This window comes from Bubalus kerabau, chromosome 10 (assembly GCF_029407905.1).
Source record: "Bubalus kerabau isolate K-KA32 ecotype Philippines breed swamp buffalo chromosome 10, PCC_UOA_SB_1v2, whole genome shotgun sequence".
Taxonomy (NCBI): domain Eukaryota; kingdom Metazoa; phylum Chordata; class Mammalia; order Artiodactyla; family Bovidae; genus Bubalus; species Bubalus kerabau.
The window spans coordinates 77,598,596-77,623,752 of NC_073633.1; the positions used below are offsets into that span (position 1 = coordinate 77,598,596).

At 37.2% G+C, this 25,157-nt stretch overlaps 1 protein-coding gene across 8 annotated transcripts in view; it reads right to left on the reverse strand.

Annotated features, from left to right (window-relative positions):
• The window catches only part of C10H14orf39 (chromosome 10 C14orf39 homolog), a 51,633-nt gene extending 27,099 nt beyond the window's left edge, over positions 1 to 24,534 (reverse strand). Inside the window, exons 1-11 of one of the 8 annotated variants that reach the window (XM_055536414.1) lie at positions 23,930 to 24,534; positions 22,898 to 22,959; positions 22,743 to 22,799; positions 21,607 to 21,733; positions 13,028 to 13,117; positions 7,553 to 7,740; positions 7,386 to 7,428; positions 5,507 to 5,627; positions 2,837 to 2,925; positions 2,112 to 2,245; positions 1,235 to 1,311 (exon numbers count right to left, since the gene is read on the reverse strand). In XM_055536414.1, the coding sequence (XP_055392389.1) occupies positions 1,235 to 1,311; positions 2,112 to 2,245; positions 2,837 to 2,925; positions 5,507 to 5,627; positions 7,386 to 7,428; positions 7,553 to 7,740; positions 13,028 to 13,117; positions 21,607 to 21,733; positions 22,743 to 22,799; positions 22,898 to 22,959; positions 23,930 to 24,030 (1,089 nt within the window). In that variant the 5' untranslated portion in view covers positions 24,031 to 24,534. Of the gene's footprint in view, positions 1 to 1,234; positions 1,312 to 2,111; positions 2,246 to 2,836; positions 2,929 to 5,506; positions 5,628 to 7,385; positions 7,429 to 7,552; positions 7,741 to 13,027; positions 13,118 to 21,606; positions 21,734 to 22,742; positions 22,800 to 22,897; positions 22,960 to 23,805 lie in introns of all 8 variants that reach the window. The other 7 variants (XM_055536413.1, XM_055536418.1, XM_055536417.1 and 4 more) reach the window with 7 other exon arrangements.
• Positions 24,535 to 25,157: the final 623 nt, after the last annotated feature.

Here is a 25,157-nt window from a genome sequence, read left to right on the forward strand (position 1 = left end):
AGGAGAAGGGGACGACAGAGGATGAGATGGTTGGATGGTTTGGGTGGATTTCGGGAGTTGGTGATGGACACAAAGAGTCGGACACGACTGAGCGACTGAACTGAATTTCTTTTTACTCAACCAAATAGTTTTTTTAGGAGAATGCTATGTTTTTGTTTAACTTGTTTAACTTTTTTGATGTTGTGGTTAGTAAAGATAGCAGCTTTTTAGAATGGAGGACATACCCTTTTTGTTTTTAAAAATAGTCAATTTTGGTGAATACTGCAAACAAAATTTAACTGAATTATGTGTATGTTGGGCACAAAGCTTACTATTTGTGTTAGATCCTCTACATCCTTACTTATTTTTCATCTACTTGATTCATTCTTGTTGGCAGAAACTGCTAGTTTTTCTATCTTCTTCAAAATCGACATTTCCTTTATGTTCTGATTTAAAAAGTAAACAAACAAAAAGCCCATCATGTTTGTCAACCTCTCTGCAGATAGAGGTAACCATGTTATAAAGTTCTTGTCAATGAAACATTAACATAAATTGTTTAAGGAGCTTCCATGAAATATCCTTAAAAATGAGGCTGACTCAACAAGACTTTTTTCCCCTTTTTCTTTCCTCCCTAGAAGGAAGATATGATAGTAAGTTGTAATGGTTATTCTGACCATGAAATAACCTTGAGGTAAAAGCTTAGCATAAAGATAGCAGGAAAAGAAAACACCAGTGGAACTCAAGAAATGATGACATTATGGAGATGGTGCCACAATTTCCCTCTTCAATCTAATTCCTTGAGAAATGTCTTTTAGATTTTGTCTATTGGGTACAGTGATTGATATTTTCAAATGGTTCGATGCACGATACTGGATGCTTGGGGCTGGTGCACTGGGACTACCCAGAGGGATGGAATGGGGAGGGAGGAGGGAGGAGGGTTCAGGATGGGGAACACATGTATACCTGTGGTGGATTCATTTTGATATTTGGCAAAACTAATACAATTATGTAAAGTTTAAAAATAAAATAAAATTGAAGAACAAAAAAAAAAAGAAGTAAAGGAGATGGCTACAGTATATGCTCAGGCTACCATACAAAACTCTTTAAGTTTTTCATATCCTGAGATTGTACTAATGGCTAGTTTAATATATTTACAACACACACACACACAAACACACACATCCTAAATGCAGTATATTCACTATATCATTTAATGCAAGCATTTAATTTATACTATTAAAAAAGAAATACCTACATGTGCATCATTTTCTTTTTGCTTGAAGTCAATATTGGCAAGCTTTGACTGACTCACAGAACTGTCTTCTTTTTTATCTAGATTATTAAATTGTACAACTTCAAATCAATTCCAGAAATAGAATCAAATGTCATGTCCAACATTTAACCTTACCTTGTAATTTAAAAAATCAAGTTACAAAATATTTAATTTAAAGTAAAGAATTATGAAATTATTACATAATCTTAATTCTTCAATATATAGTAGCTATTATAATAACCATGTATATAAAATGAAAAACAGCTGATTAAAAAGAAATAAGTAAATTTTTAAAATTAAATTTTAAAAAGTAGCTGACAAAACTACATCTTTATAATGTGGAACCAAAGAACAAAGAGTGGTGATGTAAATGACTGGGGAATAAAACAGCTAGTGTAGTTAACCTAGCACAATGTAGTTAATCTATCCATCAAATAAAACATGATTTAAATGTCTCAGTGACTAAGTCACAGTATCATTACCACAAGTCTCACCACCATGGGGTCGCAAAGAGTCAGACACAACTGAGTGACTTTAATCATACATACTGATAATACAACTTCTCAAATGAAAAATATACAATTATTCATCCTCTTCTGATAGCTGGAAACCAGACTAAAACTCTTTTTTAAAAAAAAATCATGAGTAATTTCTCTCTCAAAAAGAAAAATATTATGTATAGAAGGCATATCTTGCTTGCTCTCAGAAAGAACCAAAGTGGCACTTTATGAGTCTACAAGTCTCCAGTATTGTTAGCTCTTGCTTACACTAAGTGATAACTAAAATTGCTCCTTTCTATTTCTTCTTTTATATGTTCTCAAACAAAACTAAGTTTTTGAATAATAAACAGATACTGTACCTATAATTCTTGGTTCTGAAGAATGCATCTTTATTGGTTTTACTAATTTCTGAGATTCATATGGAAGAAATAGTTGACTGTTTTGAAGAGTTTTGTTCAACATAAGTACAGGTTGTGGATCTTTTTCAAAAATTCTAAAGATAAGAGTGAATGATATTAAATATTAGCTAAGTAAAAATTAGCATATTTTAAAGTTAGAAGAGATATTTTGATATTATATAGCTAAAACTCCTCAAATTGTATAGAATATGTAATCAATTTTAAATGTAGAATATCTGTTCATATAAAGAAAGGGAGGGATTGGGGGTAAGAGGAGAAGGGGACGACAGAGGATGAGATGGCTGGATGGCATCACTGACTCAATGGACGTGAGTCTGAGTGAACTCCGGGAGTTGGTGATGGACAGGGAGGCCTGGCGTGCTGTGATTCATGGAGCTGCAAAGAGTCGGACACGACTGAGCAACTGATCTGATCTGATCTGAAAGAAAGTCCCATTTTAAAGTTTACCTATACCATTCTCTCGGGGCATCCCTGGTGGCTAAAATGGTAAAGAATCTGCCTGCAATGCAGGACACCCTGCTTGGGAAGATTCACTGGAGAAAGGAATGGCTACTCTCTCCAGTATTCTTGCCTAGAGAATCCCATAGACAAAAGAGCCTGGCGGGCTCCAGTCCATGGTGTCACAAAGAGTCCGACATAACTTAGTGGCTAAACCCCCACCATACCTTTCTTTTGATTCCTTTCTCTTTTCTACATTTTTACTTTTTTCTTCTAGAGTTTCTGGAAGATTCTTCATTTCATAATGTCTTGCAATCTGCTAAAAAGAAAAATGACAAAGTAAAACAAAATAAATACCTGCAAAGCATTAAGAAACATTTGGTTATCTTAACTAATGAATATGATTTTTTTCTACATAATCACAAGATTTATATTTTTGGTAGTACTAACAATCTTTTAGTGAAAGTTACTAAAACAGTCAAAATTAACAATAAATCATACTCCTTTTATTTTTCCTTACAACTCCATTAGGAAACCTAGATTTCCATTAACTTTCATTCTTTTTATTTTTTTTTAATTTTATTTTTAAACTTTACATAATTGTATTAGTTTTGCCAAATATCAAAATGAATCCGCCACAGGTATACATGTGTTCCCCATCCTGAACCCTCCTCCCTCCTCCCTCCCCATTCCATCCCTCTGGGTAGTCCCAGTGCACCAGCCCCAAACATCCAGTATCGTGCATCGAACCTGGACTGGCAACTCGTTTCATACATGATATTTTACATGTTTCAATGCCATTCTCCCAAATCTTCCCACCCTCTCCCTCTCTCTCAGAGTCCAAAAGACTGTTCCATACATCAGTGTCTCTTTTGCTGTCTCGTACGCAGGGTTATTGTTACCATCTTTCTAAATTCCATATATATGCGTTAGTATACTGTATTGGTGTTTTTCTTTCTGGCTTACTTCACTCTGTATAATAGGTTCCAGTTTCATCCACTGATCCAGTTTCATTAGAACTGATTCAAATGTATTCTTTTTAATGGCTGAGTAATACTCCATTGTGTATATGTACCACAGCTTTCTTATCCATTCATCTGCTGATGGACATCTAGGTTGCTTCCATGTCCTGGCTATTATAAACAGTGCTGCGATGAACATTGGGGTACACGTGTCTCTTTCCCTTCTGGTTTCCTCAGTGTGTATGCCCAGCAGTGGGATTGCTGGATCATAAGGCAGTTCTATTTCCAGTTTTTTAAGGAATCTCCACACTGTTCTCCATAGTGGCTGTACTAGTTTGCATTCCCACCAACAGTGTAAGAGGGTTCCCTTTTCTCCACACCCTCTCCAGCATTTATTACTTGTAGACTTTTGGATCGCAGCCATTCTGACTGGTGTGAAATGGTACCTCATAGTGGTTTTGATTTGCATTTCTCTGATAATGAGTGATGTTGAGCATCTTTTCATGTTTGTTAGCCATCTGTATGTCTTCTTTGGAGAAATGTCTATTTAGTTCTTTGGCCCATTTTTTGATTGGGTCATTTATTTTTCTGGAGTTGAGCTGTAGGAGTTGCTTGTATATTCTCGAGATTAGTTGTTTGTCAGTTGCTTCATTTGCTATTATCTTCTCCCATTCTGAAGGCTGTCTTTTCACCTTGCTAATAGTTTCCTTTGATGTGCAGAAGCTTTTAAGGTTAATTAGGTCCCATTTGTTTATTTTTGCTTTTATTTCCAATATTCTGGGAGGTGGAACAAAATAGAAAGCCCAGAGATAAATCCACGCACATATGGACACCTTATCTTTGACAAAGGAGGCAAGAATATACAATGGATTAAAGACAATCTCTTTAACAAGTGGTGCTGGGAAATCTGGTCAACCACTTGTAAAAGAATGAAACTAGAACACTTTCTAACACCACACACAAAAATAAACTCAAAATGGATTAAAGATCTAAACATAAGGCCAGAAACTATAAAACTCCTAGAGGAGAACATAGGCAAAACACTCTCTGACATACATCACAGCAGGATCCTCTATGACCCACCTCCCAGAATATTGGAAATAAAAGCAAAAATAAACAAATGGGACCTAATTAACCTTAAAAGGACAATCAGAAGCAACGTAAACATTGATTCCCTACATAGAGACGTCCAATAGTTACTATATATTTTAAAGAAAGTGACACCCACTTTCTTCTTACTAAAATGATATTACTGTTATGTGGACCTCATGCTTACAGATGATAAATATATCATCTTTAACATAATTTTCATAAAATATAGAAAATTAGCCATTCAACTTTTTCTCAAAATTTGGAAGTGACTTTGGTAGCTCTCATACTCATCAATTAAAGCCACATTTCAATAGATAACACTAAAAATATATTCAAGAAAATATCATGTATCATCAGTCTTAAAGGCTAAAAACTAGTTCTGGCCTAGCTTTATAAAGACTTTAGTCATAAATTTTCTAGGTTAAGTTTTTTAAATCATTTAATAACTTGTTTTCCTTTATGACAGCACTGCTGTAAGCTCTGTTAATGCCTTTAAATACCTATTATTAAGCTCCAACTTGCTCTTTATCTTCTTTCCTTAGCACTCAAAGAAAGTTAAACTATTTCCCAAAACTCAGAGTTGAATATCAGTTCAGTTCAGTTCAGTTGCTGAGTTGGTGATGCCATCCAGCCATCTCATCCTCTGTCGTCCCCTTTTCCTCCTGCCCCCTATCCCTCCCAGCAAATATACTCAATACCTAAAAACATTTTGGCTCCAAAGGTAATCTGAGGCAAATAAATTATTGAGTTGCTTTAGAAATAGCTCTTCTTAGGCTGTCATCTAACATACCATTACACTTATACATTAACACACATATTAGAAACATATAACAAAATTAATACCTGGTTTAAATAATTAATTTCTATTTCCATGTCATCTACTTCTTTCTTCAAGTCACATGATCTTTTGGAAAACTGGTTAGCATGTTTAAGAATATCTTGTGTTTTATATCTCAAATTAACCCTTTTATGTTAAGGAACTATGTAATATAAATAACTTTCACATTTATAATATAAGTACTATATAAAAAATAATTAGTATTATGTAAAATTAATTATATATGTATCATATACACAATATGAATAACAGTATCTGAAAACAGCAGAAAGACTAGTACAAATATCTGGCAAACTGTCAATTTACTGTTTGTCTACATTATATACTTAGCTTAAAAATAACATTTCATCAAAATACATGTTAGGATTTTTTCTTTCAGTTAAATTTTTTCACAGGGCAATTTTTTACTTTTATTTTTAACCCAAGTTTATCATGTCATTTGGCATGATGAACATAATCAAGTCCAAACTTAACTGCTTCAGTTTCAATTTATTTGTTCCAAGATCAACATTATAAATCCACTCAATCTTCCTTTTCTTGCTCTTTATGGTCCATCTGTGCACCAAGAGAACTCAAAAGAGAGCTATATCTTCTGTTTGAACTTTCTGCTTGAAGTAGATTTACACTCAATTTGAAGTAGAGAATCTCTCAACTGCTAACAAACATTCTGCATAAGTACTAGTTTCTACAATTTCCTAAGTTACTCTGTAATCCATTAGGAAAAATTTTAAATGTTTAATGCTAATGAACAAGAACTCCAGAGAAAATCTTTGCCAGACCTTTCCTATTTCACTAAAATTTAGGATTTATATGCTAGAGTATAAAATTTCAAATGAACATTATTTATAACACTATGCTATTATCATCTTATCAATTTAAATTTTTTAGATACAGACATTTAACTCCTAATCTTCAACTCTCCCCACCTTCATCACCTCTTCATGTCTATCAAACAATATCTCATTCATTTCTACAGTCCAAGTCCCTATACCCCTGCTGTGCCTTCTGCATCTACCACCAACCTCTGCCTCTTCCCACTGAAAGTTAAAACACTCACAGTTTAGTAGAGGAAATGGACATGCAAACAAGGAATTCTAATGCAGTGGCAATGTATTAGATCAGCAGCAAATGAACAACTAAGTACAGAATAAGCTAAAACCCAAACATGAAGACAGCAAACAGCAAACAGCAAAGGAGTTACAAGGATGATTTAGGATGAAGCAGAATGAAGCAAGGTAGAATGCAGGGATAAAGAAGACTTAGTACAAACAGTGGAGTTATAATCTGATAGGAAAGCATATGAAGGATTGTGGAGGTTGGAAGAGGATTAAAGTTCCAAGTTCATCATGGGAGATCTCCTTGACAAAGAGATGAGACTTAGACCAATTAAAAATTACTTAAGCATCTAATACAATGCCACTGCATTAGAATTACTTGTTTACATGTTTGTTTCCTTACCAAACTGTGAGCTCATTATAAGAAAGCTCTGTATATTCTTGAGTACTTCCTGGCACAAAGTAGATACCCAATGAATTGTGACTCACCTCCTTACCACCTTCCATCCTAATAGAAATAATCAACTAATTTAATTGAAACTCTTTGGTAAAACAAAGCAAAATAACTTTTTCATTGGTTTGGTTGCTAAGTTAAGCCACTTAAAGACAAGTACATATACCACTTCATTTGCATTAAAATTTCTTGCTTCTGATGACATGCACATATATGAAAACTAATTCCAGATGACCTTTAAAGTAATCTCTTAATTTTTTAATTAAACAAAAAACCAAATCAATGTAATAGTCACAGGGAAACACAGTAACAGCTAGAATACAGAAATAATACTTATCAAATAAAAATTCTAAGTAGAAATACTACTGTGGATACAAATGTAGTGTCCAACTGGTAAGTGATGGAAAGGGAGCAGGCACTGCAAAACAAAACCATATTTTAGATTTATTTATTATATTATTTTCACTACAAGGGTAATGTTATTAAAACAGTATGTATCAAAAATATGTATGTATCAAATAGTATGTATAAAAAATTAATACCTAAAAATTCCATAAAAATAGTTTCATTCACTTTCAGTTGTTCAGTACTTGCCAACACTCTGTTTTGAATTTCTTCATATTCTCTTTTCTTCTCATAATATTCATGTGAGAGGGGTGTTTCTGAGTATTTTAGTTGGTATTGCTTTAAAACATCTTTATACTGACATATATAACCATGGTACATTTTTCTGTTAAAATTAAAAGAAATGATATCAATATAACAAAAGTGCATCTAAAAACTTTCTAAAATCACTTGTTAAAAACTACTAAATTAAGCATAAAAGACAAGTTAAAAATCTACTTATTTTTGCTTCACTCAATACTGTCTGCCCTTTAAACTTTTCTTAACTCTATTAAACTTTCCAATTCTCTACTCTTTTTCTTCACTACCTGAGTTACTCACTCCTTAATCCTCTTCAATTAAAATTCTACTTCCACCATTCTAATGAATCCACCCTTCCCAAGGTTACCAATGATCTAATTTGTCCAACTTATTGATCTCTTTTCACTTCTCATCCTACATGACAATGCAGAACCTGGTTCTTTTGATTACTTCTTGAATCTCTATCCTCCCTGAGTTCTAAATCTCTATTATTCCCAGTTCAGCTACCTTTATAACCATGCCTTTAAATATCCTTAAGTTTTCTAAGCTAAAATTATCACTTTCTATGTGACAGAACTTTGGGTTCACAATCATTCTTGCATACTCCACAACTGTTTTATAAGAAAATTTCAGCACTGTTTGGAGGAACTCCTCCAGTACAGTTCAGGTAGAGGTGAATGATCATCTCTTCAAGAACCAGTCTTGAGTGAGACGGTCAATTCTTGCAAAAAAGGTATTAACTCTTCCTTCTTACCTGAACTTTGCTTCATCTACAAGACAAGTCAATTACTATGATCTATGGGCCAAATCTAACCTGCTACCTGTTTTTGTACAGTTTATGAGCTAAGAACAATTTTTACATTTTAAAATTTTTAAAAATCAAAATACTAATAATAATATTTCATGAAAGTTAAAGTGAAGTCACTCAGTTGTGTCCGACTCTTTGTGACCCCATGGACTGTAGCCTACCAGGCTCCTCTGTCCATGGGATTTTCCAGGCAATAGTACTGGAGTGGGCTGCCATTTCCTTCTCCAAAATACTTCATGACAGATCAAAATTAATGAAAATCAAGCTGCAAATGTCCATAAATAAAGTTTTATTAGAACACAATACTTACATATTGCCTAAAGTTGCTCTTATACCAAAATACCAGACTGGAGTAGCTGTGACAAAGACTTTAACATTTAAAAAGCCTAGAACATTTACTATCGGGACCTTTACCAAAAAAAGTTTGCCAGTCCTCACTTACAACATTGAACATGTTCAATCCAGGTTCACTGCAAAACCATATTCTTGAGAGAAGAAAAAGATGGCAGAGTAGAGGGACAGGGAGCTCATCTTTTCCCACAAACACAACAGAACTACATCTACAGGTAGAATGATTCTTATAGAATACCTACTTAAAGCTTGCAGAAGATCTCAATTAAAGCTACAAGGAAGACTACCATGTAACCACTGCTCCTGAAGGAGGACTGAAATCTGAGCCAATTATCTGCACTCCCACTTTGGCATGGGGATGAGGCTTGGGCAGGTTCTCATGCAGGTGGATTTGTGAGCACACTTACATGCCTCATCCCTTCATAGATCATAGCCTTGTTGTGGCAAAGGGCTGGCATAACTCAATGGAGCTATCAGCCATGCTGTTCAGGGCCACCCAAGATAGACACATCACAGTGAAGACTTCTGACAAAATGTGGTCCACAGGAAATGGCAAACCACTCCAGTATTCCTCCTGCGAGAACCCCATGAACAGTATGAAGAGACAAAAAGATATGACATCAGAAGCTGAGTCCCCCAGGTTGAAAGATGTCCAATATGCAACTGGGGAAGAACAATGAACCATTACTAATAGCTCCAGAAATAATGAAGTGGTTGGGCCAAAGCAGAATCAGCACTCAGTTGTGGATGTGACTGATGGGGAAAGTAAACCTCGACACTGTAAAGAACAATATTGCACAGGAACCTGGAATGTTAGCTCCACAAATTAAGGTAAATAGGCTGTGGTCAAACAGGAGATAGCAGGAGTGAACATCACAGTTTAGGAGTCAGCAAACCAAAAAGGACTGGAATGGGTGAATTTAATTCAGATGAAATGATCTCCTTTAGGATGGACTGGTTGAATCTCCTTGCAGTCCAAGGGATTCTCAAGAGTCTTCTCCAACACCACAGTTCAAAAGCATCAATTCTTCTGTGCTCAGCCCTCTTTATAGTCCAACTCTCACATCCATACATGACTACTGGAAAAACCATAGCTTTGACTAGATGGACCTTTGTTGGCTAAGTAATGTCTCTGCTTTTTAATATGTTGGCTAGATTGGTCATAAATTTTCTTCCAAGGAGCAAGCGTCCTTTAATTTCACGGCTGCAGTCACTATCTGCAGTGATTTTGGAGCCCCCCAAAATAAAGTCTGTCACTGCTTCCACTGTTTCCCCATCTATTTGCCATGAAGTGATGGGACCAGATGCCATGATCTTAGTTTTCTGAATGTTGAGTTGTAAGCCAACTTTTTCACTCTCCACTTTCACTTTCATCAAGAGGCTTTTTATTTCCTCTTCACTTTCTCTGCCATAAGGGTGGTGTCATTTGCATATCTGAGGTTATTGATATTTCTCCCAGCAATCTTGATTCCAGCTTGTGCTTCTTCCAGCCCAGCATTTCTCATGATGTACTCTGCATAGAAGTTAAATAAGCAGGGTGACAATATACAGCCTTGATGTACTCCTTTCCCTATTTGGAACCAGTCTGTTGTTCCATGTCCAGCTCTAACTGTTGCTTCCTGACCTGCATACAGATGTCTCAAGAGGCAGGTCAGGTGGTCTAGTATTCCCATCTCTTTAAGAATTTTCCACCGTTTGTGGTGATCCACATAGTCAAAGGCTTTGGCATAGTCAATAAAGCAGAAGTAGATGTTTTTCTGGAACTCTCTTGCTTTTTCAATAATCTAACGGATGTTGGCAATTTGATCTCTGGTTCCTCTGCCTTTTCTAAATCCAGCTTGAGCATCTGGAAGTTCATGGTTCACATATTGCTCAAGCCTGGCCTGGAGAATTTTGAGCATTACTTTACTAGCGTGTGAGATGAGTGCAATTGTGCGGTAGTTTGAGCATTCTTCGGCATTGCCTTTCTTTGGGATTGGAATGAAAACTGACCTTTTCCAGTCCTGTGGCCACTGCTGAGTTTTCCCAATTCGATGGCATATTGAGTGCAGCACTTTCACAGCATCATCTTTCAGGATTTGAAATAGCTCAACTGGAATTCCATCACCTCCACTAGCTTTGTTTGTAGTGATGCTTCCTAAGGCCCATTTGACTTCGCGTTCCAGGATGTCTGGCTCTAGGTGAGTGATACCATCACGATTATCTGGGTCGTGAAGATCTTTTCTGAATAGTTTCTGTGTATTCTTGGCAAGTCTTCTTAATACCTTCTGCTTCTGTTAGGTCCATACCATTTCTGTCCTTTATTGTGCCCATCTTTGCATGAAATGTTCCCTTGGTATCTCTAATTTTCTTGAAGAGATCTCTAGTCTTTTCCTTTCTATTGTTTTCCTCTATATCTTTGCACTGATCACTGAGGAAGGCTTTCTTATCTCTCCTTGCTATTCTTTGGAACTCTGCATTCAAATGGGTATATCCTGCCTTTTCTCCTTTGCTTTTCACAGCTATTTGTAAGGCCTCCTCAGACAGCCATTTTGCTTTCTGCATTTCTTTTTCTCAGAAATGGTCTTGATCCCTGTCTCCTGTACAATGTTATGAACCTCCATCCATAGTTCTTCAGGCACTCTATCAGATCTAATCCCTTGAATCTATTTCTCACTTCTACTATACAATTGTAAGGGATTTGATTTAGGTCATACCTAAATGGTCTAGTGATTTTTCCCTCCTTTCTTCAATTTAAGTCTGAATTTGGCAATAAGGAGTTCGTAATCTGAGCCACAGTCAGCTCCCAGTCTTGTTTTTGCTGACTGTATTGAGCTTCTCCATCTTTGGCTTCAAAGAATATAATCAATCTGATTTCAGTATTGACCATCTAGTGATGTCCACGTGTAGAATCTTCTCGTGTTCTTGGGAGAGGGTGTTTGCTATGACCAGTGCATTCTCTTGGTAAAACTGGAAGGTGTTATATGTCTTCACAGAACCAGTCAACTTCAGCTTCTTCAGCATTAGTGGTTGGGGCAGTACTTGGGCCAGTACTTAAGTACTGAAATGCAGTACCTGGGTGTAATCTCAAACACAACAGAATGATCTCCATTCATTTCCATGGCAAACCATTCAACATCACCGTAATCCAAGTCTATGCCCCAACCACTAAGGCTGAAGAAGCTGAAGTTGACCAGTTCTGTAAAGACATACAACACCTTCTAAAACTAACACCAAAAATAGATGTCCTTTTCATCATAGAGGATTGGAATGCACAATTAGGAAGTCAAGAGATACCTGTAGTAACAGGCAAGTTTGGCCCTGGAATACAAAATGAAGTAGGGCAAAGGCTAACAGAGTTTTGTCAAGAGAACACACTAGTCATAGCAAACACTCTCTTCCAACAACACAACAGACAATTCTTCAGGTGGATATCACCAAATGGTCAATGCCAAAATTGATTCCATTCTTTGCAGTCCAAGATGGAGAAACTCTATACCGTCAGCAAAAAGAAGACCTGGAGTTGACTGTGGCTCAGATCATGAGCTCCTTACTGAAAAATTCAGACTTAAATTGAAGAAAATAAGGAAAACCACTAGGTCATACATCAATTATACCTCAATAAAGCTGGGGGTGAAAATAGTAAGAAAAAAATAAAAATTAAAAATAAAATTGATACTGTTCTTATCCAATTATGTTAAAAATAAAAACATTTCATTTTTTTAAATTAAGTGAAATTATTATATAATGTGTTCCAAGTTCCTCACTTTGTTTCATTATATTCACTAACTACATTTAATTCCCCAAACCAAGTGATTTAACACATAATAAACCCATACAAATATTAATATTTCTCCATCAGAATATAATATCCCACTAAACAACTGAAAAACACAAATTTTATATAAAAATACCCTTTTAAAGCCAATATTCCAATTTTCTTATAAGCTAACTTTATAAGAGGCTACTCCTTAAGGTGTTTGACCATAGCAACTCAGTCATAAAAAACATTAATTGAAGCACTCTGCTTTATATTGCTACTAATAGTTACTATGTTAAGGACAAGAGCTTTATAACAAATAGGTAGGCCAACAATGACAACCAAAGAGTCCAAAACACTGGATTTACTTTAAAAAAATTTTGTGTACATTTTTCAATTAATATTTTTACAAATAATGTCTTATTAAAACTAACTTATAGAATTGATAAGCTTAAATTAATATTTATACTGTACTTGTCTTTTTCAATAGTTTCTTGATAAATAATAAATTGCTCCTGCATGTAGTCTTCATGTTTATGAAATACATCACATGTTGGCTTCCAGCTATGGAAAAAAATACTGTAATTAGCATCTAAGAATAATAAATTGAAGAAATAATAAAAATGAATGTAACCACTTAAACAATCTTTCCTTTCTTGGAGAAAATAAGCTTACATCAAGAAAAACATTCCCATCTCCCATCATCACCACTATGACCATACATGCAATTGTATACATGTTTGAATATCAACATCCAGTAATTTTCACATAAAGTTTGTTTGGGAACCACAACTAGGGAAGGAACAAATTTGACATGCCTGGATTGTGTATTGCAATGACATCTCTGGAATATACTCTGCAACACTCTATGTTGTATAGAGTGTTGGCATCAGGCTATCTTTCTCATCATACTTATAAGATCTTAGTTAAGAAATTCTATTGGAGTAAATATTTATAGAGTTGTTGCTGTTCAGTTGCTAAATCATAACCAAATCTTTGTGACCCCATGAACTGCAGCATTCCAGGCTCCCCTTATTTTACTATCTCCCAGAGTTTGCTCAAATTCATGCCCACTGAGTCAGTGATGCTATCTAACCATCTCATCCTATGCCACTCCCTTCTCCTTTTGTTTTCAATCTTTCCCAGCATCAGGGTCTTTTCCATGAGTTGGCTCTTTGCATCAGGTGGTCAAAGTACTGGATCTTCAGCTCCAGCATCAGTCCCTCTGATGAATATTCAGGGTCCATTTCCTTTGGGATTGATGGGTTTGATCTCCTTGCAATCCATGCAACTTTCAAGAGCCTTCTCCAGCACAATTCGAAAGCATCAATTCTTTGGTGCTCAGTCTTCTTTACAGACCAACTCACATCCGTACATGGCTACTGAAAAACGGACTCTACAGATCTTTGTAGATAAAGTGATGTCTCTGTTTTTTAATATACTATTTCTGTTTGTTATAGCTTTCCTTTCAATGAGCAAGTGTCTTTTAATTTCATGGCAGCACCTGTCACAGTCTTCAGTGACTTTGGAGCCCAAGAAAAGAAAATCTGTCACTGCTTCTACTTTTTCCCCTTGTATTTGCCATGAAGAGATGGGACCAGGTGCCCTGATCTTAGATTTTTGAATGCTGAGTTTCAAGCCAACTTTTTCACTCTCCTCTTTCACCCTCATCAAGAGAGTCTTTCAGTTAAGTTCAGTTCAGTCGCTCAGTCATGTCCGACTCTTTGCGACCCCATGAATCGCAGCACGCCAGACCTCCCTGTCCATAACCAACTCCCAGAGTTCACTCAAACTCATGTCCATCAAGTCGGTGATACCAGCCAGCCATCTCATCCTCTGTCGTTCCCTTCTCCTCCCGCCCTCAATCCCTCCCAGCATCAGAGTCTTTTCCAATGAGTCAACTCTTCGCATGAGGTGGCCAAAGTACTGGAGTTTCAGCTTTAGCATCAGTCCTCCCAATGAACACCCAGGACTGATCTCCTTTAGAATGGACTGGTTGGATCTCCTTGCAGTCCAAGGGACTCTCAAGAGTCTTCTCCAACACCACAGTTCAAAAGCATCAATTCTTTGGCGCTCAGCTTTCTTCACAGTCCAACTCTCACATCCATACATGACTACTGGAAAAACCATAGCCTTGACTAGACAGACCTTTGTTGGCAAAGTAATGTCTCTGCTTTTGAATATGATATCTAGGTTGGTCATAACTTTGTTTCCAAGGAGTAAAGTGAAAGAAAGTGAAGTTGCTCAGTTGTGTCCGACTCTTTGCGACCCCATGGACTGTAGCCTATTAGGCTCCTCTGTCCATGGGATTTTCCAGGCAAGAGTGCTGGAGTAGATTGCCATTTCCTTCTCCAGGGGATCTTCCCGACCCAGGAATCAAACCCGGGTCTCCCGCATTGCAGGCAGACGTTTTACCATCTGAGCCACCAGGGAAGCCCCAAGGAGTAAGAGTCTTTTAATTTCATGGCTATATTACCCCTACCATAGTTTGCCCTCAGGCCAAACTACAGGGAGGGAACACAGCCCCACCCATCAGCAAATGCCCATCAGAGCAAGACCTGTTTGCCCCAGAGCCAGTAACTCTAATCAAGGAGCTTCTACAATGGCACCCCACTCCAGTACTCTTGCCTGGAAAATCCCATGGATGGAGGAGCCTGGTGGGCTGCAGTCCATGGGGTCGCTAAGAGTCAGACACGACTGAGCGACTTCACTTTCACTTTTCACTTTCATGCATTGGAGAAGGCAATGGCAACCCGCTCCAGTGTTCTTGCCTGGAGAATCCCAGGGACAGGGGAGCCTGGTGGGCTTCCGTCTATGGGGTCGCACAGTCTGACACTACTGAAGTGACGTAGCAGCAGCACAAGCCTTTTATCCTTATCTACCAGAGGGCAGATAGAATGAAAACCACAATCACAGAAAACTAATCCAACTGATCACATGGATCACAGCCTTGTCTAACTCAATGAAACTATGAGCCATGCCATGTAGGGCCACCCAAGACAGACTGGTCATGGTGGAGAGTTCAGTCCACTGGAGAAGGAAATGGCAAACCACTTCAGCATTCTTACCTTGAGAACCCTATGAACAGTATGAAAAGGCATAAAATATGACACTGAAAGATGAACTTCCCAGGTCAGTAGGTGCCCAATATGCTACTGGAGAAGAGTGAAGAAATAGCTCCAAAAGGAATGAAGAGACTGAGCCAAAGTGGAAACAACGCCCAGTTGTGGATGTGTCTGGTGGTGAAAATAAAGTCTGAAGCTATAAAGAATAATACTGCATAGGAACCTGGAGTGTTAGGACCATGAATCAAGTTAAATTGGAAGTGATCAAGCAAGAGATGGCAAGAATGAATGTCAACATTTTAGGAATCGATGAACTAAAATGTACTGGAATGGGTGAATTTAATTCAGATGACCATTACATCTACTACTGTAGGCAAGAATCCCCTAGGAGGAATGGAGTAGCCCTCATAGTTAACAAGAGAGTCCAAAATGCAGTACTTGGGTGCAATCTCAAAAACGACAGAATGATCTCTGTTCATTTCCAAGGCAAACCATTTAATATCACGGTAATCCTAATCTATGCCCCGACCAGTAACGCTGAAGAAGCTGAAGTTGAACAGTTCTATGATGGCCTACAAGAACTTCTAGAACTAACATCCAAAAAAATATGTCCTTTTCATTATAGGGGACTGGAATGCAAAAGTAGGAAGTCAAGAAGTAACAGGCAAATTTGGCCTTGGAGTACAAAATTAAGCAGAGCAAAGGCTAACAGAGTTTTGCCAAGAGAATGCTCTGGTCATAGCAAACACCCTCTTCCAACAACCTAAGAGATGACTACACCTGACAAGAGATGACATCACCAGATGATCGATACTGAAATCAGATTGATTATGTTCTTTGCAGCCAAAGATGGAGAAGCTCTATACAGTTAGCAAAAACAAGACGAGGAGTTGACTATGGCTCAGATCATGAACTTCTTATTGCTGAATTCAGACTTAAATTGAAGAAAGTGGGAAAAACCACTAGCCATAATTCAGGTATGGTCTATTTCAAATCCCTTACAATTATACAGTGGAAGTGAAAGATAGATTCAAGGGATTAGATTTGATAGAGAGAATGCCTGAAGAACTATGGATGGCAGTTCAGAACATTGTACAGGAGGTGGTGATCAAGACCATCCCCAAGAAAAAGAAATGCAAAAAGGCAAAATGGTTGTCTGAGGAGGCCCTACAAATAGCTGAGAAAAGAAGAGAAGTGAAAGGCAAAGGAGAAAGGCAAAGATATATCCATCTGAATGCAGAGTTCTGAGGAAAAGCAAGGAGAGTTAAGAAAGCTGTCCTAAGTGATCAATGCAAAGAAAGAGGAAAACGATAGAATGGGAAAGACTAGAGATCTCTTCAAGAAAATTAGAGATACCAAGGGAATACTTCATGCAAAGAGGGGCACAATAAAGGACAGAAATGGTATGGACCTAACAGAAGCAGAAGACATTAAGAAGACTTGGCAAGAATACACAGAAGAACTATTCAAAAAAGATCTTAATGACCCAGATAACCACAATGGTATGATCACTCACCTACAGCCAGACATCCTGGAATGTGAAGTCAAGTGGGCCTTAGGAAGCATCACTACAAACAAACCTAATGGAGGTGTTGGAAATTCCAGTTGAATTCCTCAAAGATGATCCTTAAAGATGATGCTGTGAATGTTGCACTCAATATGCCAGCAAACTTGGAAAACTCGGCAGTGGCCACAGGACTGGAAACGGTCAGTTTTCATTCCAATCCCAAAGAAAGGCAATGACAAAAATGTTCAAACTACTGCATAATTGCACTCATCTCACATACTAGCAAAGTAATGCTCAAAATTCTCCAAGCGAGGCTTCAATAGTATGTGAACTAGGAACTTCCTGATTCAGAAAAGGCAGAGGAACCAGAAATCAAACTGCCAACATCCATTGCATTATCTAAAAAGCAAGAGAGTTCCAGAAAAACATCTGCTTCATTGACTATGCTAAAATCCTTTGCTGTGTATATCACAACAAACTGTGGAAAATTCTTAAAGAGATGGGAATACCAGATCTCCTTACCTGCCTCCTGCAAAACCTGTATGCAAGTCAAGAAGCAACAGTTAGATCCTGACATGGAACAATGGACTGGTTTAAAATTGGGAATGTAGTACATCAAGGCTGTATATTATCACCATGTTTATTTAACTTATATGCAGATTACCTCACTGGGATGCCGAGCTGGATGAAACACAAGTTGGAATCAAGATTGCAGGGAGAAATATCAATAACCTCAGATATGTAGATAACACCACCCTTATGACAGAAAGTAAAGAACTAAAGAGCCTCTTGAAAGTGAAAGAGGAGAGTGAAAAAGCTGGCTTAAAACTCAACATCCAAAAAATGAAGATCATGGCATCTGGTCCTATTACTTCATGGCAAATAGATGGGGAAACAATGAAAACAGTGACTGACTTTATTTTCTTGGGCTCCAAAATCACTGCAGATGGTGACTGCAGCCATGAAATTAAAAGACACTTGCTCCTTGGAAGAAAAACTATGACTAACCTAGACAGCATATTAAAAAGCAGAGACAGTACTTTGCCAACAAAGGTCCGTCTAGTCAAGGCTATGGTTTTTCAAGTAGTCATGTATGGATGTGAGAGTTGGACCATAAAGAAGGCTGAGCATTGAAGAATTGATGCCTCAACCGTGGTGTTGGAGAAGACTCTTGAAAGTCCCTTGGACAGAAAGGAGATCAACCAGTCAATCCTAAAAACAAATCAATCCAGAATATTCACTGGAAGAACTGAGGCTGAAGCTCCAACACTTTGGCCACCTGATGTGAAGAGTTGACTCTTGGGATGCTGGGAAAGACTGAAGGCAGGAGGAGAAGGAGATAACAAAGGACAAGATGGTTGACGGCATCACTAACTCAATGGACATCAGTTTGAACAAGCTCCAGGAGATGGTGAAGGACAGGAAAGCCTGGAGTGCTACAGTCCATGAGGTTGCAAAGAGTCGGACACGACTGAGTGACTGAACAACAACAACAACATATTCCTACATTGTGTGAGCAAGGTGATTTTCTTATTTCCTGGCCAATACCAGGTATTAACCTTCCTTAAATTTCTGTAAAACTTAAAGGCAAAATAATGTACAATAATATATAATATTATTGCTTTAATTTGTATGTCTGATCATTAGTAAGAGTGAGCATTTGTTCACATGTTCATTAGACATACATTTCTTCACTTTGGCATTTACTTATTTACTGTCTTTGCCCATTTTTTCTAATGGGGCTTTGGCTCTTTATTACTAATTTCTACAAGCACTTTATATTTTTAAAATTAACCCTTCTTTGATGTTTTTCTACTTTATCTTTTTGCTTTTTGTATCAATTTGAGGTGTTTTTCTTTTTAATTTCTATGTATATTTACCATTTTTTCCCAGTGTGATTTCTACCTTTGATGACATAGAAAGATCTTCTCTCAAAGATTATAGTCACCTATATTGTCTTCTCATACTTTCATGAATTCATATTTCACATTTAAATCACTTAGCCACAAGCTGAAATCATGAACTAGAGGTATTTGCGCATTAAAATCAACAGATCCTACTAACTGTCCTCAGAACCCAGCAGAGAATAATCTTGTATAAAGTACATCTTAAACACAGTAGGTTCTAAGGAGAAACTACCAGTAATTTTCCAGAACCCACTGCAACTAACTGAGGGAAACCACAGGCGGGTCATAGTGGAGAGGTCTGACAGAATGTGGTCCACTGGAGAAGGGCATGGCAAACCACTTCAGTATTCTTGCCTTGAGAACCCCATGAACAGTATGAAAAGGCAAAATGATAGGATACTGAAAGAGGAACTCCCCAGGTCAGTAGGTGCCCAGTATGCTACTGGAGATCAGTGGAGAAGTAACTCCAGAAAGAATGAAGGGATGGAGCCAAAGCAAAAACAATACCTAGATGTGAGGGATTGGGGGCAGGAGGAGAAGGGGACGACAGAGGATGAGATGGCTGGGTGGCATCACCGACTCGATGGAAGTGAGTTTGAGTGAACTCCAGGAGTTGGTGATGGACAGGGAGGCCTGGCGTGCTGCAATTCATGGGGTCGCAAAGAGTCGGACACGACTGAGCGACTGAACTGAACTGAACTGGTAAAACCTACTGCAGTATACCTCAAAGAAAAAGTTGAACAGTACATAGTGTTTTGTTAATGATACTGCCAAAAAAACATTTAAACATTGATAATTTCAGTGTTGGCAAGGTTGTGAGGAATAGAAACTCTCATATATTGTTGGTGAAAGTATAAGTTAGTATAATTTTTTTGGAGAGAACTTTAGAATTACTTATCAAATATTTAAACATGCATACTCTCTGATCTAGCAATGCCATTTCCAGGAGTTCATTCTATAGCAGCAGTTCTAGAAATATGGAAGGAGACCTGTATATATTGCTTATAATAGGAAATAACTGTAAATAACCAAAATGTGTATTAATAGGAGAATGACTAAGTAACTTAGGATGCATCAATACTATAAAATATTACGAGGCTGTTAAAAAAAGAATGAAATCTATACACAATCATCACATGTATAGTACCATTTACATTACATATTGTTAAATTTTAAAAACAAGTTGAAAAATCAGAACGGTATGATTGCATTTTTGAGACAAGCAAAGTCAGAAATACAGGTAGATATATAAATAAGCATATGTAGTAATGGTGTTGAATGAATGTATATTTTAAAAGGTCTGAAAGGGTGCTCACTGTTAAGAGTGATTACCTATAAGAAAGAGGACAGGGTGGGGGTGGGGACTGCAGACAGGGAGAGACTTTTTACTCCATATATTTGTATACTCTTTGAATTTTAAAATAACAAAACATTTTAAAACAGGTATGATTCTTTAGTACTTAATACAAAGACAGTGGCTCACATAAAATTAAATACAGAAAGCTAACACACTTTATTTTTGTAAGTGCCTGATCATACAATTAGGTTCCATTAACAAGTCTTTGTAAAAAAAAAAAAAAAGTCTTTGCTTCAAAATGTTTGTCTTAAATAATATTAATAGATATAAATATTAGAATAGGATGTGAGACTATACTGAAAGAATTAAGATACTAAATAATTTTATTTTGAAAAGCTACTAATTTTAGGCTAGTTTGCTTAGACAAAAAGATCTTGAAAATTCAAAGATGAAAATTATTTTAGATCTATTTATCCAATAGGAATTTTCTATACTGAGTCTAGATTATTCAAAATATTATATTTATACTAACTGGATTTGAACTAGAGAGATCTTAGGGCTTTCCTGATAGCTCAGTTGGTAAAGAATCCGCCTGCATAGCAAGAGACCCCGGTTCAATTGCTAGGTGAGAAAGATCCCCTGGAAAAGAGATAAGCTACCCAATCCAGTATTCTTGGGCTTCCTTTGTGGCTCAGCTGGTAAAGAATCTACCTGCAATGCAGGAAACCTGAGTTCAATCTCTGGGCTGGGAAGATCCCCTGGAGAAGGGAATGGCTACCCACTCCAGTATTCTGGTCTGGAGAATTCCATGGACTGTATACTCCATGAAGTCACAAACGGTCAGACATGATTGAGTGACTTTCACCTCACTTAGAACACTTACTTCTTTCTTTTGAACCTTCTGTTATCCCTTTTACATTGTCTTGTAACAAGGAAATTGAAGACCTGATTCATCATTTTCCTAATATTGGTGAAGTAAAGTCGCTCAGTCGTGTCCGACTCTTTGCGACCCCATGGACACCAGGCTCCTCTGTCCATGGGATTTTCTAGGCAAGAGTACTGGAGTGAGTTGCCATTTCCTTCCCCAGGGAATCTTCCAGACCCGGAGATGGAACCCAGGTTTCCCGCATTGTAGACAGACGCTTTACCGTCTGAGCTACCAGGGAAGTCCAATATAAAACACCTCTTTCAAGCAACAGTGTCTTCAACTATAAACTCAATACTCCTGAATAAGAGAATCTAATGACAATTATTGAAAGTTTCTTTAAAATACTCACTTACTACAGTTGTCTTTGATCTCTTTACTATGTTTACAGTAATGACCAATTTCCTCATCTGTCGTATTTATAGTTTCATGTATCTTACAAACAGTAGCTTTGTATTCTTTAATATCTTCAAAGCATTCTAGAAAACAGAAATATTTATTTTCTTAAGGAGAAATTATAAATTCAAAATAAACAAATACAGTAGGAAAAAAGATATGGCAACTAACCTAAAAAAGGAGAACCAAAGAATGGACAGGAAGTGAAGCTTGAGATGGGAAGGGCCCTAAAGAGCACAGGACCAGTCAGGCTTGGTCCTAGACCCAGAAGCTAAGAAGTCCTGTTTGAGATTGAAGAGAAATGTCCCCTGTTCCATCTCTAATGTAAGAGGGCTAGATTAAGAAATGTCTAAGATCAATGGTATCTTATGATGTTATGAGTCATGTAAACATTTATTCACATGATACTAATGTAAGAGTTTTGTTTTTGACAAATATGAAATTTCTATTAATCAATTCCAAGTCATTATTTAATATATCTTCAATTCACTTATTTCTTTGTCACTAGTGAGTAAACACAAGATAAAAATAAAATCTAATTTCTTTAAAAAAAACAAATTCTTAATTCCCTATTCTCTTTTGTTGCAGAAAAGATAAATTTATTAAACCTTTCAGAACTATTAGAAATAATGATTGTAGCTTCTTTTGATAGTTTTTATGTAGGATCTTAAAACACTACATTTATATAATTTGCTTTATCATTCTACTCATAATATTAATTTTAATAATTAGCAATCCTGAAAATGTGGCATCCATTAATCCTGGCCACTGACTTTTGATGATTTCTAAAAATATTTAAAATTTTTTACTCAAATGTTTGAAACAACCTGTGTTGAAGAAAAAATATTTTCAATTTTATGTAATTATGAGTGATTTCTACTTAAAATTCCTAAACACAAAATAATTAAATGCTGAATACAGAATACCGACATGTACTATTGAAAAACTAGCTAGGGTAAATAGCTTATTATTATTCACTAGATAGAAGGGGGAGCTCTAATGACAACTATAAATTACCCTAAACCAAGCAACTGCATAACATCTTATATTCTATAAAAAATTAAAACATCTTTGTCATGCAAAACTACTTACTGTTAATTCGCTGAACTATATCTTCTTTAGTACTTATATCTTGTTCATACTGGAAAACTAAAATAAATAATTTTTTTGTAACTTCATTTCATTGTTCAAATATCAAATGATAATACAAATAGTTACCTACTTCTTTATTTTCATTTTATACCTACCAAATTCTAGCAAAAGTCTGTCCAGACTGACAAATAGGCTGTCATTCATCTTGGACACTTTGCTAAAAAGAAAAATAATAATAATAAGGAAGGATTTTCTAAAAACCTTTTGACACGGTATTATTACAGAAAAAATGTGGATGGAAGAAGAGACACCTTCATCCCGGTACTGGGCAGGTATTTAAAAAATGAATGTCGTTATATATATTAAAATATATACAATTATACATAGTAAATTGAATGTCGTTGCATTACTAAAATTTAACAATTGTTTATACATGGTAGTGCCATAAGTCACTGAAGAATCTGGAGTCCACAGACACCCAGATTTCTCCAAAGGACATGCTCTTTACAATAAACTGTTATCTCTGAATGTTCTTTCTCGGCGTGAGTACTACGTGTAGCAAAATTCTGAAATTCCTTCACCAACAGCTAGGTAAAACCTACAGGAACTGTGCAATTTGACACTTGCGAATTTACCACCAAGAATCTAAAAGTGGAGCTCTTTACTGGACTACCAAGTCGCGTTAAAAAAAAAAAAAACAACGCCTGAGGCGGGGTTTGGACCTCTCTTCACCACAGAGTCGAAGAGCTACTACTCTTCCCGCGCGTTCTTAAGCGGGGAGTTTGCTCGCCGACTCCCTTCAGAGACGACTCGCTTCTTTTCACCCGAGACCGTCCTCGACACTCCAGCCTCGCGGCGACCCCCAAAGCCTCGGGCTGCAGTGCGGCCGAAAGCGAGGCCACGGGCCGGGAAAGCCCTCAGAACGCAACTTCCAGTCATACTCCGGGGACAGGGCCCTCCAGCCCCGCAAACCCTTCATGGCCGCCGGCCCTCGGAATAACCGCCATCCCCAGTTCTTCCCCATCCACCTCACAGTGACCCCCTCTGGGACCCGAACGCCCACCCTTTCTTCCCGGATCCCACACTCTACTCTGGGCGGCGAGAGCCGAGGACAGGACAGCAGATCGCCACACAGACCGAGCACCGCCTCTACCTCGCTCGGCCCCACCCAGCCGCGCGAAGCCCACCGCGGAGCTCCAGATCGCGCTGAAAAGCGAGGTCCGACTCCCCGCGAGACCGGCGCGGCTGCGCTCACGCCTCCCTCCCCCGCGAAGCGAGAATCAAGCATCGCGCCGCCCGAGACCTGCTGGGATCAGAAGCCCTAGACCCAGGCTAGGGAACCTGTCGGGAGCTGTTGTTTTCTTTCCCTAAGACTAGCCATTCCTTTTGTGAAATAACAGTTTAAAATGCATTTCGGAGAAGAGCAATAAAATTGACATTAACTTTAACATGACAACAAAAACCACTCGAATCAATCGTCAAAATTCAATTTCGCATTCAGCGTTCAAAACTCGCTGAAAAGCAAGTCTAAGAATTCAAATACATTTTCATTTAACAAACATTTTGAGAGTGGTATTTGTTTAGTTTCAAATAAAATGTACATTAATATTTTCTTTCCAAAATGCTGTCTTTGTAATTTATATTCTTAGACCTTGCATATCTAAGGTGAAATAAAGAATTCACTTTATAACTTATAACTTATTTATGGTTTATAACTTGTTCACAATGATTTAGACAAATAGTCCCCCCAAACTGCCTTCATTATTTGTATTGTTGTTGTTTAGCCACTAAGTACTCCTTTGCGATCCCATAGACTGTAGCCTGCCAGGCTCCTTAGCCCACAGGATTATTCCCGGTGAAAATGATGTAAATAATTGCCTCAATTCCCTACACCTAAATTGTTTCACAGATTATTAAAATGAAAAAGATACTTTCAGAGATTTTTCTTAAGTACTTCAGATCATATATGCAATAACCAGTTTTATTATCATGTGGTATAATGCTGTGCTTATTAGTATCAATGATAGTGAGTCATCAAGGCTAATTTAATGTAAATTTGATGACATAAGAGATTTAGAAGCTTTGTTCTTATACTTGTTTATATTTATTAGTTATCCCTTTTTAGGAAGGTATGAGACAATGGACATAAAGGCTAAATTATCATTAGTCTTGCTGGCACTGCATTGCTATGACTGCTAAGAAAACTTGACAGATAAAAAAAGCTGATCCACTTCAACTTAATAGATTTTCTTATGTAAAATTGTGGAGACCTAGAAAAACCACCTTATTGAGATCTGGAAATCAATTTACTTACACTCACATCTATGTATATCCTTATAAAATATACTCTCATAAAAATATACCTGAGTTCTACCAACTCCACTACCCCTTATTCCATTCCAGAAATTCCTTCTG